At 42.7% G+C, this 12703-nt stretch overlaps 1 protein-coding gene across 6 annotated transcripts in view; it reads right to left on the minus strand.

Moving 5' to 3' along the window:
* Nucleotides 1-12703, minus strand: part of kalrna (kalirin RhoGEF kinase a) — a 753406-nt gene that overhangs the window by 402569 nt on the left and 338134 nt on the right. For all 6 annotated transcript variants that reach the window (XR_011961692.1, XR_011961693.1, XM_072579334.1 and 3 more), the window contains one exon: nt 8022-8213. Coding sequence is in view for 4 of the 6 variants with exons in the window: in XM_072579334.1 (XP_072435435.1) it covers nt 8022-8213 (192 nt within the window). In the remaining 2 variants the exon portion in view is untranslated. The remainder of the gene's footprint in view (nt 1-8021; nt 8214-12703) is intronic.

Genomic DNA, 12703 nt, shown 5'->3' on the forward strand with positions numbered 1-12703 from the left:
GCCTCATCCTTTGCCTTGGAACCCTTCAACCCCAGGGCACCAATGTGTACTTCACCAGTTTTCTCATTTCCCCTCCCCTCATCTTACCCCAGTTCCACACTTACAGCTCAGCACCATCCTCGTGACCTGTCCTACTAGCCAATCTCCCTTCCCACCTATCCACTCCACCCTCCCCTTCAACCTTTATCCCCACCTCCATCCACCTATTGCACTTTTAGCTACCTTCTCCCCAGCCTCACCCCCCTCCTATTTATCTTCTCCTCTGTATTCTGTAGATTTCAATCAGATCCTCCCTCATTCTTCTAAATTTAATCAAGTATACGTCCAGAGTCCTAAATTGCTCCTCATATGAAAAACTCTTCACCCCTGGGATCCAATTTCCAAAATCTTTCCCCATTTAGAAAATAGTCTACACCTTTATACTTCCTATGCAAGTGCAGAGCCTCATATTCAGTGCAGAGGGAAAGAGGTGGTTTTTGTTTGCTGATTTTATCTCATAGTTGGTTAGGCTTTCTTTTAACAGGATAAATTGAAGCCCAAGATCAGGAGAAAGTGAGGACTGCAGATGTTGGAGATCAAAGTCCATAGTGTGGTGCTGGAAAAGCACAGCACGTCAGGCAACATCCAAGGAGCAGGAGAATCAATGTTTCAGACATAAGCCCTTCATCAGAATGAAGGGCTTTTGCCTGAAACGTCGATTATCCTGCTTCTTGGATGCTGCCTGACCTGCTGCGTTTTTCCAGCACCACACTCTCAGTCCAGGATCAGGAGCCCAGCACAAAGGAGTGACATCTATTGCTCATTGCTAATTGATCTTGAGAATATGGTAGTTCTCTGGAACCACTACAGTCCTTAGTGTGTAGGTTCATCCACAGTGGTGTTAGGGACGGAGATGCATGATCCCATATAATATAATATAGTTCCAAGTGAGGATGTTATGCAGTTTGAAGGGGAACTTGCAAGAGAAGATGGTTCCATGTATCTTCTGCACTTATCCTTCTGGATGCCAGAATTCGCCAGGTAATGAAGACTGGATGAGGTTACTGGACTGCATCTTGTAGAAGGTACATGCTGCTGCCAACATGTCTCAGTAGTAGAGACAGTGAATATTGAAGATGTTAGATTGAGTAGCAATCACTCTGGCTGCTATGTCCTGAATGTTGTCAAGCTTCTTGGGTGTTGTTGGATTTCCACACATCCAAGCAACTGGGAGTATTTCATCACATTCCTGAGTTCTGCCTTATAGATGCTGGGTGGATTTGGGAATAAGGACATGAGTTACTTGCTGCAGAATTGCTAATCTCTGATCTACTCTTGTTGCTTAAGTATTTATATGGCAGGTCCAGTTCAGTTTCTAGTCAAGGATGTTGTTAATAAGGATTCAGTGATAATGATTCAGTGAATGACAAGGGCGAATTCTCTTTCGTTAGGTTGGTAATTGGTTGGCACTTTTGTGTTCTGTGAATTATAATTGCTGTTGATCAACTCAAGTCAGAATGTTGTAGGCCTTTCTGCATTTGTACATGGATTGCTTCAGTGTCTGAGGAATCATAAGTGGTTCTCAACATTGGGCAATCATCAGCAACTTCTGACTTTGTGATGGAGCAAAGCTCGTTGATGAAGCAGCTGTAGGTGGTTGGGTCGAGGACATTACCCTAAGGAATTCCTGCAGTAATATCCTGGAGCTTTTTTGTACTCAGTATCACATCAGTTTTGTTGGGACTACTTGATGTCACACTTGATCAAATGTTGCCTTGATATTAAGGGCAGTCACTCTCACTTCACTTCAGGAGTTCAGGTTTTTTTTATCAAAGTTTGAACTAAGGCTATAATGAGGTCAGAAGATGAGTGGGCCAGTTGGACCACAAACTGAATTTTAGTGTGCAGATTATTGTTGAGGAAGAGCCAATTGGTAGCACTGTCACCAACTATTTCCATCATTGTACTCATTATTGAGTGGAGACAATGGGGCAGTAATTTGCTGACTAGGATAGATCTTGCTTTGTGTATGTAGAACATATCTAGGAAATATTATATGTTAATGGGTAGATGCCATGCTGTTACTGTGCTGGAAGAGCTTGGCTAGGGTCTGGATCACAAATCTTCAGTGCTATTGCTGGAATGTTATCACAATGGTCAGTATCCAATGGTCATTTCCTGACTTTGTGGAGAAGGAATTGCATTGGCTGGAAGTTTGCAACTTTAATGTTAGGGATTTGATCCATTGAAATAAAACAAAAAATTGTTGATGCTGGAGATCTGAAGCAAAGACAGAAATTGCTGGCAAAACTCAGCAAATCTGGCAGCATCTTTGGGAAGAAAGCAGAGTTAACATTTTGAATCTCATGACTCTTCATCAGAATGGATAACAGTGAGGAAAAACTGGTACTTATGCTGAAGGTGATGTTGGGGGAGGGTGGGGGAGAGGTGAGCAGATAGGTGGGGCCCAGAGGCATAGAGATAAAAGGGACAGATAAACCAGATGATTATGGATAGCAGGGCAGAGCAGAATAGAAGCTGAATAATAAGAGTTGAGGTCTGCAGAGGACCTCAGAAATGTTCACATTTTTCCTCAACTGAGAATTCCCTACTATCGTGATTGACAGAGTTCTTGGCCATGTCCGACCTATCTCCCGCACTTCTGCCCTCACACTTTCTTTCCTAACCCAATGATAGGGCTTCCCTCATCCTCACTTATCACCCCACCAACATCCACATCTAAAGGATCATTAATCATCACTTCTAGTAGGATACCACCAGCAGACACTTATTCCCTCCCTTCTCTTGTCAGCATTTCACAGGAACTGTTCCCTCTGCAATACCTTGGTCCACTCCTGTTCCATTCTCAACACTTTCTCTCACCCCATAGCATCTTGCCATGAAATCACTAAAGGTATAATAATGCCCATTTATGTCCTCTCTCCTCACTATCCAAGGCCCCAGACACACCTTTCATTTTACTTGCACTTCGTTCAATCTAGTCTATTGTGTTCATTGTTCTCAGAGTGATCTCTTTTACTTTGCAGAGTCAAAATGCACAGTAGGTGAATCCTTGGCAGAACACCTACATTGTGTGCACAAAAATGACTCAGTGCTTCCTTTCACCTGCCACTTCAATACACCACCATGTTCCCATGTCACTGTTCCTGTCATAGGCCAGCTGCAGTACTCCAGCAAGCCTCAGCACAAGCTCCTGCACTTGGGGAACTCTGTAGATTCATCTATAATTTTTGAGCCAGATTCCATTCTTCTGTGTTTTTTATCCACCCCCATACTCAGTCCTGTTGTGACACAAGCGCTTTTTAGCACAGCCAACCCATTTTCATCCACTCTCAGGCCTATTATCACATTACATGGTTTGCTTTCAGCACAGACTACCCATTCTTTGCTGACTCCAGCTCTCATGATCAGTTATCCAGCTTCTCTTCTGCCCTAGCCTGCTATCCACAATCCTCTGGTTTACCTATCCTTTTCATATCTCTCTCTCCTGCCCCACCAATCTGCTGGCCTTTCCCTTCCAACTTTATTTTGATCACAAATACAAGTTTTTCCTCATTGCTATCAGTTCTAATGAAGAATCATGGACTCAAAATTTTGGCTCTGCTTTCTGCCCACAGATGCTGTCAAACCTACTGAATTTCTCCAAAAATTTCTGCTTTTGTATCTGATCCATTGGTTGTGTGATTGTTTAGGTTTGTCTAAAACTTGTTGCTTAATTTGTTTGGCATGCAAGCAGTTCTTCACTCTAGCTTCATCAGGTCAACACTTCAGTTTTATAAAAGCCTGATGCTACAGCTAACTTGGCTTTGGCACCTTTTGTTTAACTGCGGTTGATCTCCTGAATTGGCAGTAATGAGAGTGGAGGATACACTGGGTAATGAGGTTACAGTTCATGGTTAAATACAAGTCTGCAGTCCACACTTACTCATGGATGCTTAATTTAGATCTGCTTGGTCTGTTTGAAATCAATTCCATTTAACACTGTTGTAGTGACACAAGACAATCTAGGGTATCCTCAATGTGAAGGTAGGATTTTGTCTTCACAACAACTGTGCAGTGATCAATCCTACCAATGTTGTCGTGGACAGATGCATCTGCTACAGGTAGATAAGTGAGGATAAGGTCTAGTAAGTTTTTTTATCTTCTTCTTGGTTCCCTCATCACCTGTCACAGACCCCAGTCTAACAGCTATGTTCTTTCGGATTCAATCAGTTCATTCAGTAGGGTTGCCGACGCAGTTGGCGATAGATGCTGAAGTCCCCCACCCAGACAGAATACATTTTGTGCTGTTGCCACCATTAGGGTGTCTTTTACATGTGGTTCACCATGGAGCGGTACTAATTCATCAGCTCAGGTGTTTCGAACTTAGGGGATGGGCTGTAAGTGTTAACCACAAGGAAGTCTCCTTGTCTCTGTTCGACCTGATGCCATCAAAACATCATGTGGACTGGAATCAATGTTTGGACTCCCAGGCAAACTCTGTCCTGACTGTATACCACTGTGCTGCCTCCTCTGATGGGTTTGTCCTATCAGTGGAACAGAACATACCCAACAATGGATGATGCTGCTGTCTGGGATATCGTAAAGCATGATTCCGTGACAATGACTATGTCAAACTGTTGGTTGATTAAACATGTTGCATAGCTCTTTTAATTTTTGTTCAAGCCCCCAGATGTTAGTAGGAAGAGCTTTGCAGGGTCAACTATTCACCTTTGTCATCTCCAGCGCCTTGTTTGATGTCAGGTGGTCCCATTATCATTTCTCTTATTAGACTTTGTAGCAGTTGGGTACAAGTGAGTGACTTATTAGGCCATTTCAGAGGGTATGTTAACTACACAACATTGTGGAGTTAGGGTCAAATGTAGGCCAGACCAGGTGAGGACGGCAGATTAGCTTTTTAATTCTTTATTAATCTATAATCCTCATGATCATTTTAAAATATTACACTACCTCTGCATATGCTTCTAATCTCTTCAATTAGCTGGAAAAAGGCTTGATTCCCCAGCCCCTAGCATTGCTGGTCTTGAGGTAGCCACCATACTATGTCCAGTGGCACAGTGACTCACTGTTGCCTCACCAACATCAGGGACCCAGGTTCAATTCCAGCTTTGGGTAACCGTCTGTCTGGAGTTTGCACATTCTCCCCCGTCTGTGTGTGTTTTCTCCTGCAGTCCAAAGATGTGCAGGTTAGGTGGAATGGCCACAGTAAATATGGGGTCACAGGATTGGGTGGGATGCTTTTCAGAGGGTTGGTGCAGACTCAATGAGCCACATGGCTTCTTTCCACACTGTAGGGCCTCTTTCCACACTGCTATTCTACCTAATGGCAAAAGTCCTAGTGATGTGCACCATCATATTCATCTTCCTTGATGTCAGTTCCACAAGCCAAAAGACAATTCTCATCATGAATATCACGTGACATGTAGAAATACACCCTATATGCACGCAGTTCTTCACTATACTGAATCGTTACTTTTTTGACTTTGGTTTGTCAGCTGATACGTTAATAGACAGTTGACTGAGAAATTTGCTAAATCGTTTTAATAGAACCTTAGAAATGTAATGCTGTGAACACTGTCAAACTCACAGGTTGCAACTATCCCTCATGAAAGGTTTCAGCTGTTCTGGGCTCCATGAGACAACAAAATTGGGCGATGGCCTCTCTGTTTAAGCACAGGTGGTGACAGTAAAAATTCAATTAGTTTATATTTATACCAAACTTTATAAAGGTTACTTAGGGGATCTAAGTGAGTATTTACATAATAAACAGCAGCAAGAACATTTAGCTATGTTTCACGTGTCTGCTATGGCCATTTCTTTCCACTAAATCTAAACAAAATAGCTTACTGGCTATCAGAAATCTATGAAAAACTGTAGACAACCCCCGCTAGCCCTGGAAGATTGACAAAATAGGCTTGCCGCCACATTAGAAACTCCAAATCTTTAAAACATCCACTTCATATGAATATAGCACAAGAGAAAAGGCTTACTAGAATTACACATTTATGTATTCTCCTTATTATCGTGAATCTGAACAGAATAATTAAGCTATAGCTCCCTGTTTGCAAGGACTCCAAAAATGGATTACAAGACTGGGTGAACTGTGAAATGAAGGCATCTGCAGCTAAATGAAAAAAGTTTAATTTCGGTAATAATAACAATTTGCACTTCTATAGCACCTCTAATATAGCACAATCTCCCATGATGTTTTACAGAAAAACCATCCAAAAAATGTGCCACTGGGCCACATGAGGTGCTATCATGATAGGCAAGTGTAACCCTGGTAAACAAGGCAGATTTTAAGGACTATCTTAAAAGGAGGAAAGGATAGAGAGACAGATGTTTAAAGAAAGTTTCTAGACATCAGGGTTTAGATAGCTAAAAGTACTGCCGCCAATTGTGGAATCACTGGACTTGATCATGTCAGAATAGGAGAAGTACAGTTGGCACAGTGGCTCAGTGGTTAGCACTGAGGTAAAAACAATGACTGCAGATGCTGGAAATCAGATTCTGGATTAGTGGTGCTAGAAGAGCACAGCAGTTCAGGCAGCATCCAAGTAGCTTCAAAATCGACGTTTCGGGCAAAAGTCCTTCATTTATTCCTGATGAAGGGCTTTTGCCCGAAACGTCGATTTCAAAGCCAGTGGTTAGCACTGCTGCCTCACAGCACCAGAGACCTTGGTTCAATTCCACTCTCTGCTGATTGTCAGTGTGGAGTTTGCACATTCTCCCTGTGTCATGTGGGTTTCCTCTGGGTGCTCTGGTTTCCACCCACAGTCCAGCTATGCAGATTAGGTGGATTGGCCATGCTAAATTGCCCATCATGCCCAGAGATGTGCAGGCTAGGTAGATTAGCCATGGGAAATGCAGGGGTAAGGCGGGGGTTGGGATGCTCTTCAGAGGGTCAGTGTGGACTGGATGAGTGGAGGGGCCTGTTTCCACCCCATAGGGATTCTATGATTCTCCTCAGTATCATTGCTTATTTTCATACATTGCAGGCAAGATTACTGGATTTGGTATTCAAAGAAAAATGAATTGTATTAAGGAATATGATCCCCACAAGCTTGAAATTCCAAGTAATCAATACAAAATTTACATATTTAATTATAATAAAAGTAGCTCCAGATATAATATTCAAGGTGTTAGTTCTTAACACATCGTGAAATTACAATCAATTTGAATGCAGCTAATTGTATTGCACATCTATAACAATAACCTCCTAAAACCCCTTTAATTGACACTTCAAAACTGTAATTAAATGTTGAGTGTAACATGTTTACTATTTAAAACTCTTCTAATAATGAGAGTGACTGGCTAATTAGAACTTTAAAAATGTATACAACTCAAGGGGACGTTTTTAATTATAATCATTTGTAGCAGGATTGCTATTGTGAGGCAGTTTGTGTTCTTTTGCAGATAAAAATACATTTTTACACGAAGCATTGGGAATGGAAAGCAAAAAATACACGGGGGAGAGAAATATATTTGCAAAGCACTGCCCATTGGTACCATTGTACCTGTGCAACCATAGCATGGGGCATTGTCTGCCCTTGGGAATTGAGGTAGTCTGCATGGGAGTTCTAGTGGTGTCCTAGGATTTCTTAATCACAGCCTCCAAATAAATTTAAACAATGTTAACCTCACGGACTGAATTACAGAACCTGACAGCAATACAATACTTCATAAAGCTGACACTTGTTACAGTTTTGTAAAACAGCCTCCTTGGTCCCAAAAATCAATTTTTAAACTAATTACCACAATCCATTCAGCAATGATTTTAGCACTGTAAAAGATACATTATAGCAATTTTAACCATGCCCTTTTAACCATACAACCTAGAAAAACCATGGAACAGCAATAGTTTAAATTGAAGCGGCTAAAAAAATCCCATTATTACTCTTAATTTTAAACATTAAAATAATATAATGTGAGACTGATCCCATTAGAGAGATATTGATTCTGTAGGTTATCATCCTATGTTGATTCTGAGATACATGCATAGTCTTTTTCCTCAAACCCACCTGTTCAGCCTTCTGGTGAAATACAGCAGACATTGCCAAGATTGTGCTACGTTCATCTAGAGCGGCTGCAAAACTCTTCCACTCTTGATCAAGTTGGGCAGATATCTGCTTGATCTGCTGGGATGCATAATGACCAGCCTCTGAAAGCCTTGATGCAACAGACATGATGCGATTGATGTTGACATATGCATTCTGAAAAAGCAGAAGATTGCCAATTACAAAATGAATTGTAGTTAAGTTCATAAATTAACATTTCTAAGTTATTTTCAATCTTTTTCAGGCAGTCATTCTCCCTTTTCAGTAAATAGAATTACAATTCCAAAAGAATGCTTTTCCAATTTGTATGCAAATCTAAAATGTCACAACAATCTATTTGAATTGAATGCATCAGAAGTACACTCAAAGGAACTTATTCAGACAAAGCAGTGCAAAAGTATGAAACATTTTATTACCTTGCCCAATTTCTATAAAGCTACAGTCTACATAGTCAAATTGTTCTTTACAAGAATCAAAACATTAACCTGAATATAAATGAATAATCTAAGAAAACAAACAGCAAAATTACGTCGCCAATTTCCATGCACTGCCTAATTTGTTCTACAGCATTACAGGTGGATCTTCAATAACATGACGGTTGTGTTCTTGTGCAACCTTGTGCTATAGAAAAATCACGGCTTAAAAACAATGCTTAAAGTGTTGGTGATGTAGTCTCATTATAGTCAACGCACAGTTTAAAAGTTCATGCTTTAGAAATGGTGTCTCCAATTTATCAATTGCGTTAATGAAACATGCGTTATGGCAGATTGACTTGTAGCTCACATCATGCTTGCTTTGGATACACCCAATACCTACCCAATATGTTATATTGAGTAGGCATAGAAGTAGAGTGCAAATGTGTTGCTGGAAAAGCGCAACAGGTCAGGCAGCATCCAAGGAACAGGAGAATCAACGTTTCGGGCATTAGCCCTTCTTCAGGAATGAGGAAAGTGTGTCCAGCAGGCTAAGATAAAAGGTAGGGAGGAGGGACTAGGGGGAGGGGCATTGGGAATGCGATAGGTGGAGTGAGGTCAAGGTGAGGGTGATAGGCCGGAGTGGGGTGGGGGCGGAGAGGTCAGGAAGAAGATTGCAGGTTAGGAAAGCGGTGCTGTGTTCGAGGGATTTGACTGAGACAAGGTCGGGGGAGGGGAAATGAGGAAACTGGAGAAATCTGAGTTCATCCCTTGTGGTTGGAGGGTTCCTAGGCGGAAGATGAGGCGCTCTTCCTCTAACCGTCGTGTTGCCATGGTCTGGCGATGGAGGAGTCCAAGGACCTGCCATGTCCTTGGTGGAGTGGGAGGGGGATTTGAAGTGTTGGGCTACGGGGTGGTTGGGTTGGTTGGTCAGGGTGTCCCAGAGGTGTTCTCTGAAACCTTCCGCAAGAAGGTGGCCTGTCTCCCCAATATAGAGGAGACCACATCGGGTGCAGCGGATGCAATAGATGATGTGTGTGGAGGTGCAGGTGAATTTGTGGCGGATATGGAAGTGTCCCTTGGGGCCTTGGAGGGAGGTAAGGGGGGAGGTGTGGGCACAAGTTTTGCACTTCTTGTGGTTGCAGGGGAAGGTGCCGGGAGTGGAGGTTGGGTTGGTGGGGGGTGTGGACCTGACGAGGGAGTCACAGAGGGAGTGGTCTTTTCGGAACGCTGATAGGGGAGGGGAGGGAAATATGTCCCTGGTGGTAGGGTCCGTTTGGAGGTGGCAGAAATAACGGCGGATGATACGCTGGACATGGAGGTTGGTGGAGTGGTAGGTGAGGACCAGTGGGGTTCTGTCCTGGTGGCGGTTGGAGGGGCGGGGCTCAAGGGCGGAGGAGCGGGAAGTGGAAGAGATGCGGTGGAGGGCATCGTCGATCAAGTCTGGGGGGAAATTGCGGTTCTTGACGAAGGAGGCCATCTGGGTGGTACGGTTTTGGAACTTGTCCTCCTGGGAGCAGATGTGGCGGAGACAAAGGAATTGGGAATATGGGATGGCGTTTTTACAGGGGGCAGGGTGAGAGGACGTGTGGTCTAGGTAGCTGTGGGAGTCGGTCGGTTTGTAGTAAATGTCCGTGTCGATTCGGTCACCCGAGATGGAAATGGAAAGGTCTAGGAAGGGGAGGGAGGAGTCTGAGACGGTCTAGGTCGGGGTGGAAAGTGTTGGTAAAGTGGATGAACTGTTCAACCTCCTCGTGGGAGCACGAGGCTGCGCCGATATAGTCATCGATGTAGCGGAGGAAAAGGTGGGGGGTGGGGCCAGTGTACTGCAGAAGATGGACTGTTCCACATATCCTCCGAAGAGGCAGGCATAGCTGGGGCCCATGTGGGTGCCCATGGCTACTCCTTTGGTTTGGAGGAAGTGGGAGGATTGGAAAGAGAAGTTGTTCAGGGTGAGGACCAGTTCAGTCAGTCGAAGGAGGGTGTCGGTGGAAGGCTACTGGTTGGGTCGGCGGGAAAGGAAAAAGCGGAGGGCTTTGAGTCCTTCGTGATGGGGAATGGAGGTGTACAGGGACTGGATGTCCATGGTGAAGATAAGGCGTTGGGGACCGGGGAACCCTTCAACCACAAGGGTTCGCAGTCCCAACACCCCTCCCCACCTTTTATCTTAGCCTACTGGACACACTTTCCTCATTCCTGAAGAAGGGCTTATGTCTGAAACGTCGATTCTCCTGTTCCTTGGATGCTGCTTGACCTGCTGCGCTTTTCCAGCTCTGATCTCCAGCATCTGCAGTCCTCACTTTCTCCCCATAGAATAGAGTGGGGTAGGAACAGAAATCACCGAGACTGGCACTGCTCCTGGCCCAGGACACTGGTCCCTGAGCCAAGTGCAATGGGTTCTCTAGGGTGCCCACCCATGATTATTGGAGACTAATGAAACCCTTTTCCCAGGCTCTGCACGAAATGCCCATGGTAGCTACTAGAATATAACCGCATAGAGAAATTAATGTCAACTAATGTTACAATGTTCTATTAGGGAATACTAATTTCTCTGTTCAGTTGACAAAATTGGGAAAATTGATGATCTGTTGCATTGGCTGATAAAGACAATGTTACAAACTTTAATACTTTCTCATTCAATAAGTTTATCTGATTCAATATGTCATACCCCTCCTTCTTAATCATGAAGTCAGCTTTGCCCTCCTCTTTTATAAATACAAACACCTAGACTAGATTTTTATGTCTCTGTCAGTGTCAGATTGATAGCAAGCACATTTTCAAATTCTGACCCAATCTTGGGATTCCTGCAAAATTAATAATAAAGAAAGTCATGCAATCTTCCATGAGTTCTGCCTGATAACAAGCCTCTGATGCTTGGTTACGATGGGGTCTGGGAGGCCTAGTATGAATGTTAATATTATGCATGTGCCACATTTAACAGTTGAAGGCAAAGGGAAAGGCAAATGTTTTCACCATTGCAGAGTTTCTCAAGGCTCAGAAATGTTGATTGCAGGGAGAAACAAGGAGGAATTCCTGCAATCAGCCGAAGGATAAACACAGGTTTTTCTGCTGTCTACCCCAGATAGAATGCAGAAAAGGAAAAACTCTCTGGTCAAAGAGTTGGAATTCATGGAAACCTAAAGATTCCGGTGGATTTAACTTGGCCTGACAAGAGGAAAGAATCCTCAAATTGAGCTATGCTGCTGAAGGTCAATTCAGAATTTCTTGGAAAACTGAGGGAAAGGACCTTTGATGGTCACTTTATGGCTCAGCAAAACAAAGAGAAGCAAGCTCAAAGGAAACTGGGTATAGCTTTTCCCTGAATCCTATACATTCTAATCCTGCAGAGAGCATGAGGTAACATAAATGATGGATAGGGTTGTCATTGACGTTAAGAAACTGATAAGTTAGCATTTTTATAACTTAAAATATTAATTGCCTACTAAATAATGTTTAGTTGGTGTTAACTTTGTTTGTTTAAGATAGCAAACATCTTAAAACTTGAAATCCTGTTACTGACTCATTCAAATCAATCACTGGGAGTTCAAATCTGGTTTTGAAAGTTATTGGTCTCTACGGGGATCATAAATTGAGAGCTCTTGCAGGATAAAAATACAGAAGCAGGGATACACACACTTAAAATACTAAGCATTTAAATAAACAAAAATTCAGATACTTTTGCAGCATTCTGTTAAAAGTTGACTTTGCTATGTTGCCTGGACACTTGTTAGAAAGGGAGAACCTTTTTGTAAATGCCTTGTGACAATTAACAAAGCGTAATTTGAAGACATTGGCAGAAAAATTGGAGTTGGATGTAAAAGTCCGTGCAAAAAAGCAGCAATTGCTGAAGTATTGTCTCAACCTGACTTTTGAGGAAGAGGAAAGTGATCTCCACAGCATGCAGATTGAGTTGGCTATAAACAATGGGAATTAGAAAAAGAAATGAAAGACTCAAATTAGAAAGCAATGAAAAACAGAAAGAAAAAGTGAGAATTTGAAGACGAAAATGAAGGGAAGTGCAAAAACATGAACTTGACTTTCGAGGGAAAAAAGAGGAAAGTACAACTCAGAAAGGGCAAGTCCAAAATAGGAAGTGAGGACCAGAAGCTTAGTTTATGTAATGGTGCTAGCGTTTAAAAAATCATGATGGCTCAGATTAAAATTCCAGCTTTGATTTGACACGGAATATTTGTCTAGTGCCCAAATTCAATGAAGGACTTGAAACGTTTGACA

Source organism: Chiloscyllium punctatum, chromosome 10 (assembly GCF_047496795.1).
Source record: "Chiloscyllium punctatum isolate Juve2018m chromosome 10, sChiPun1.3, whole genome shotgun sequence".
Lineage (NCBI taxonomy): Eukaryota > Metazoa > Chordata > Chondrichthyes > Orectolobiformes > Hemiscylliidae > Chiloscyllium > Chiloscyllium punctatum.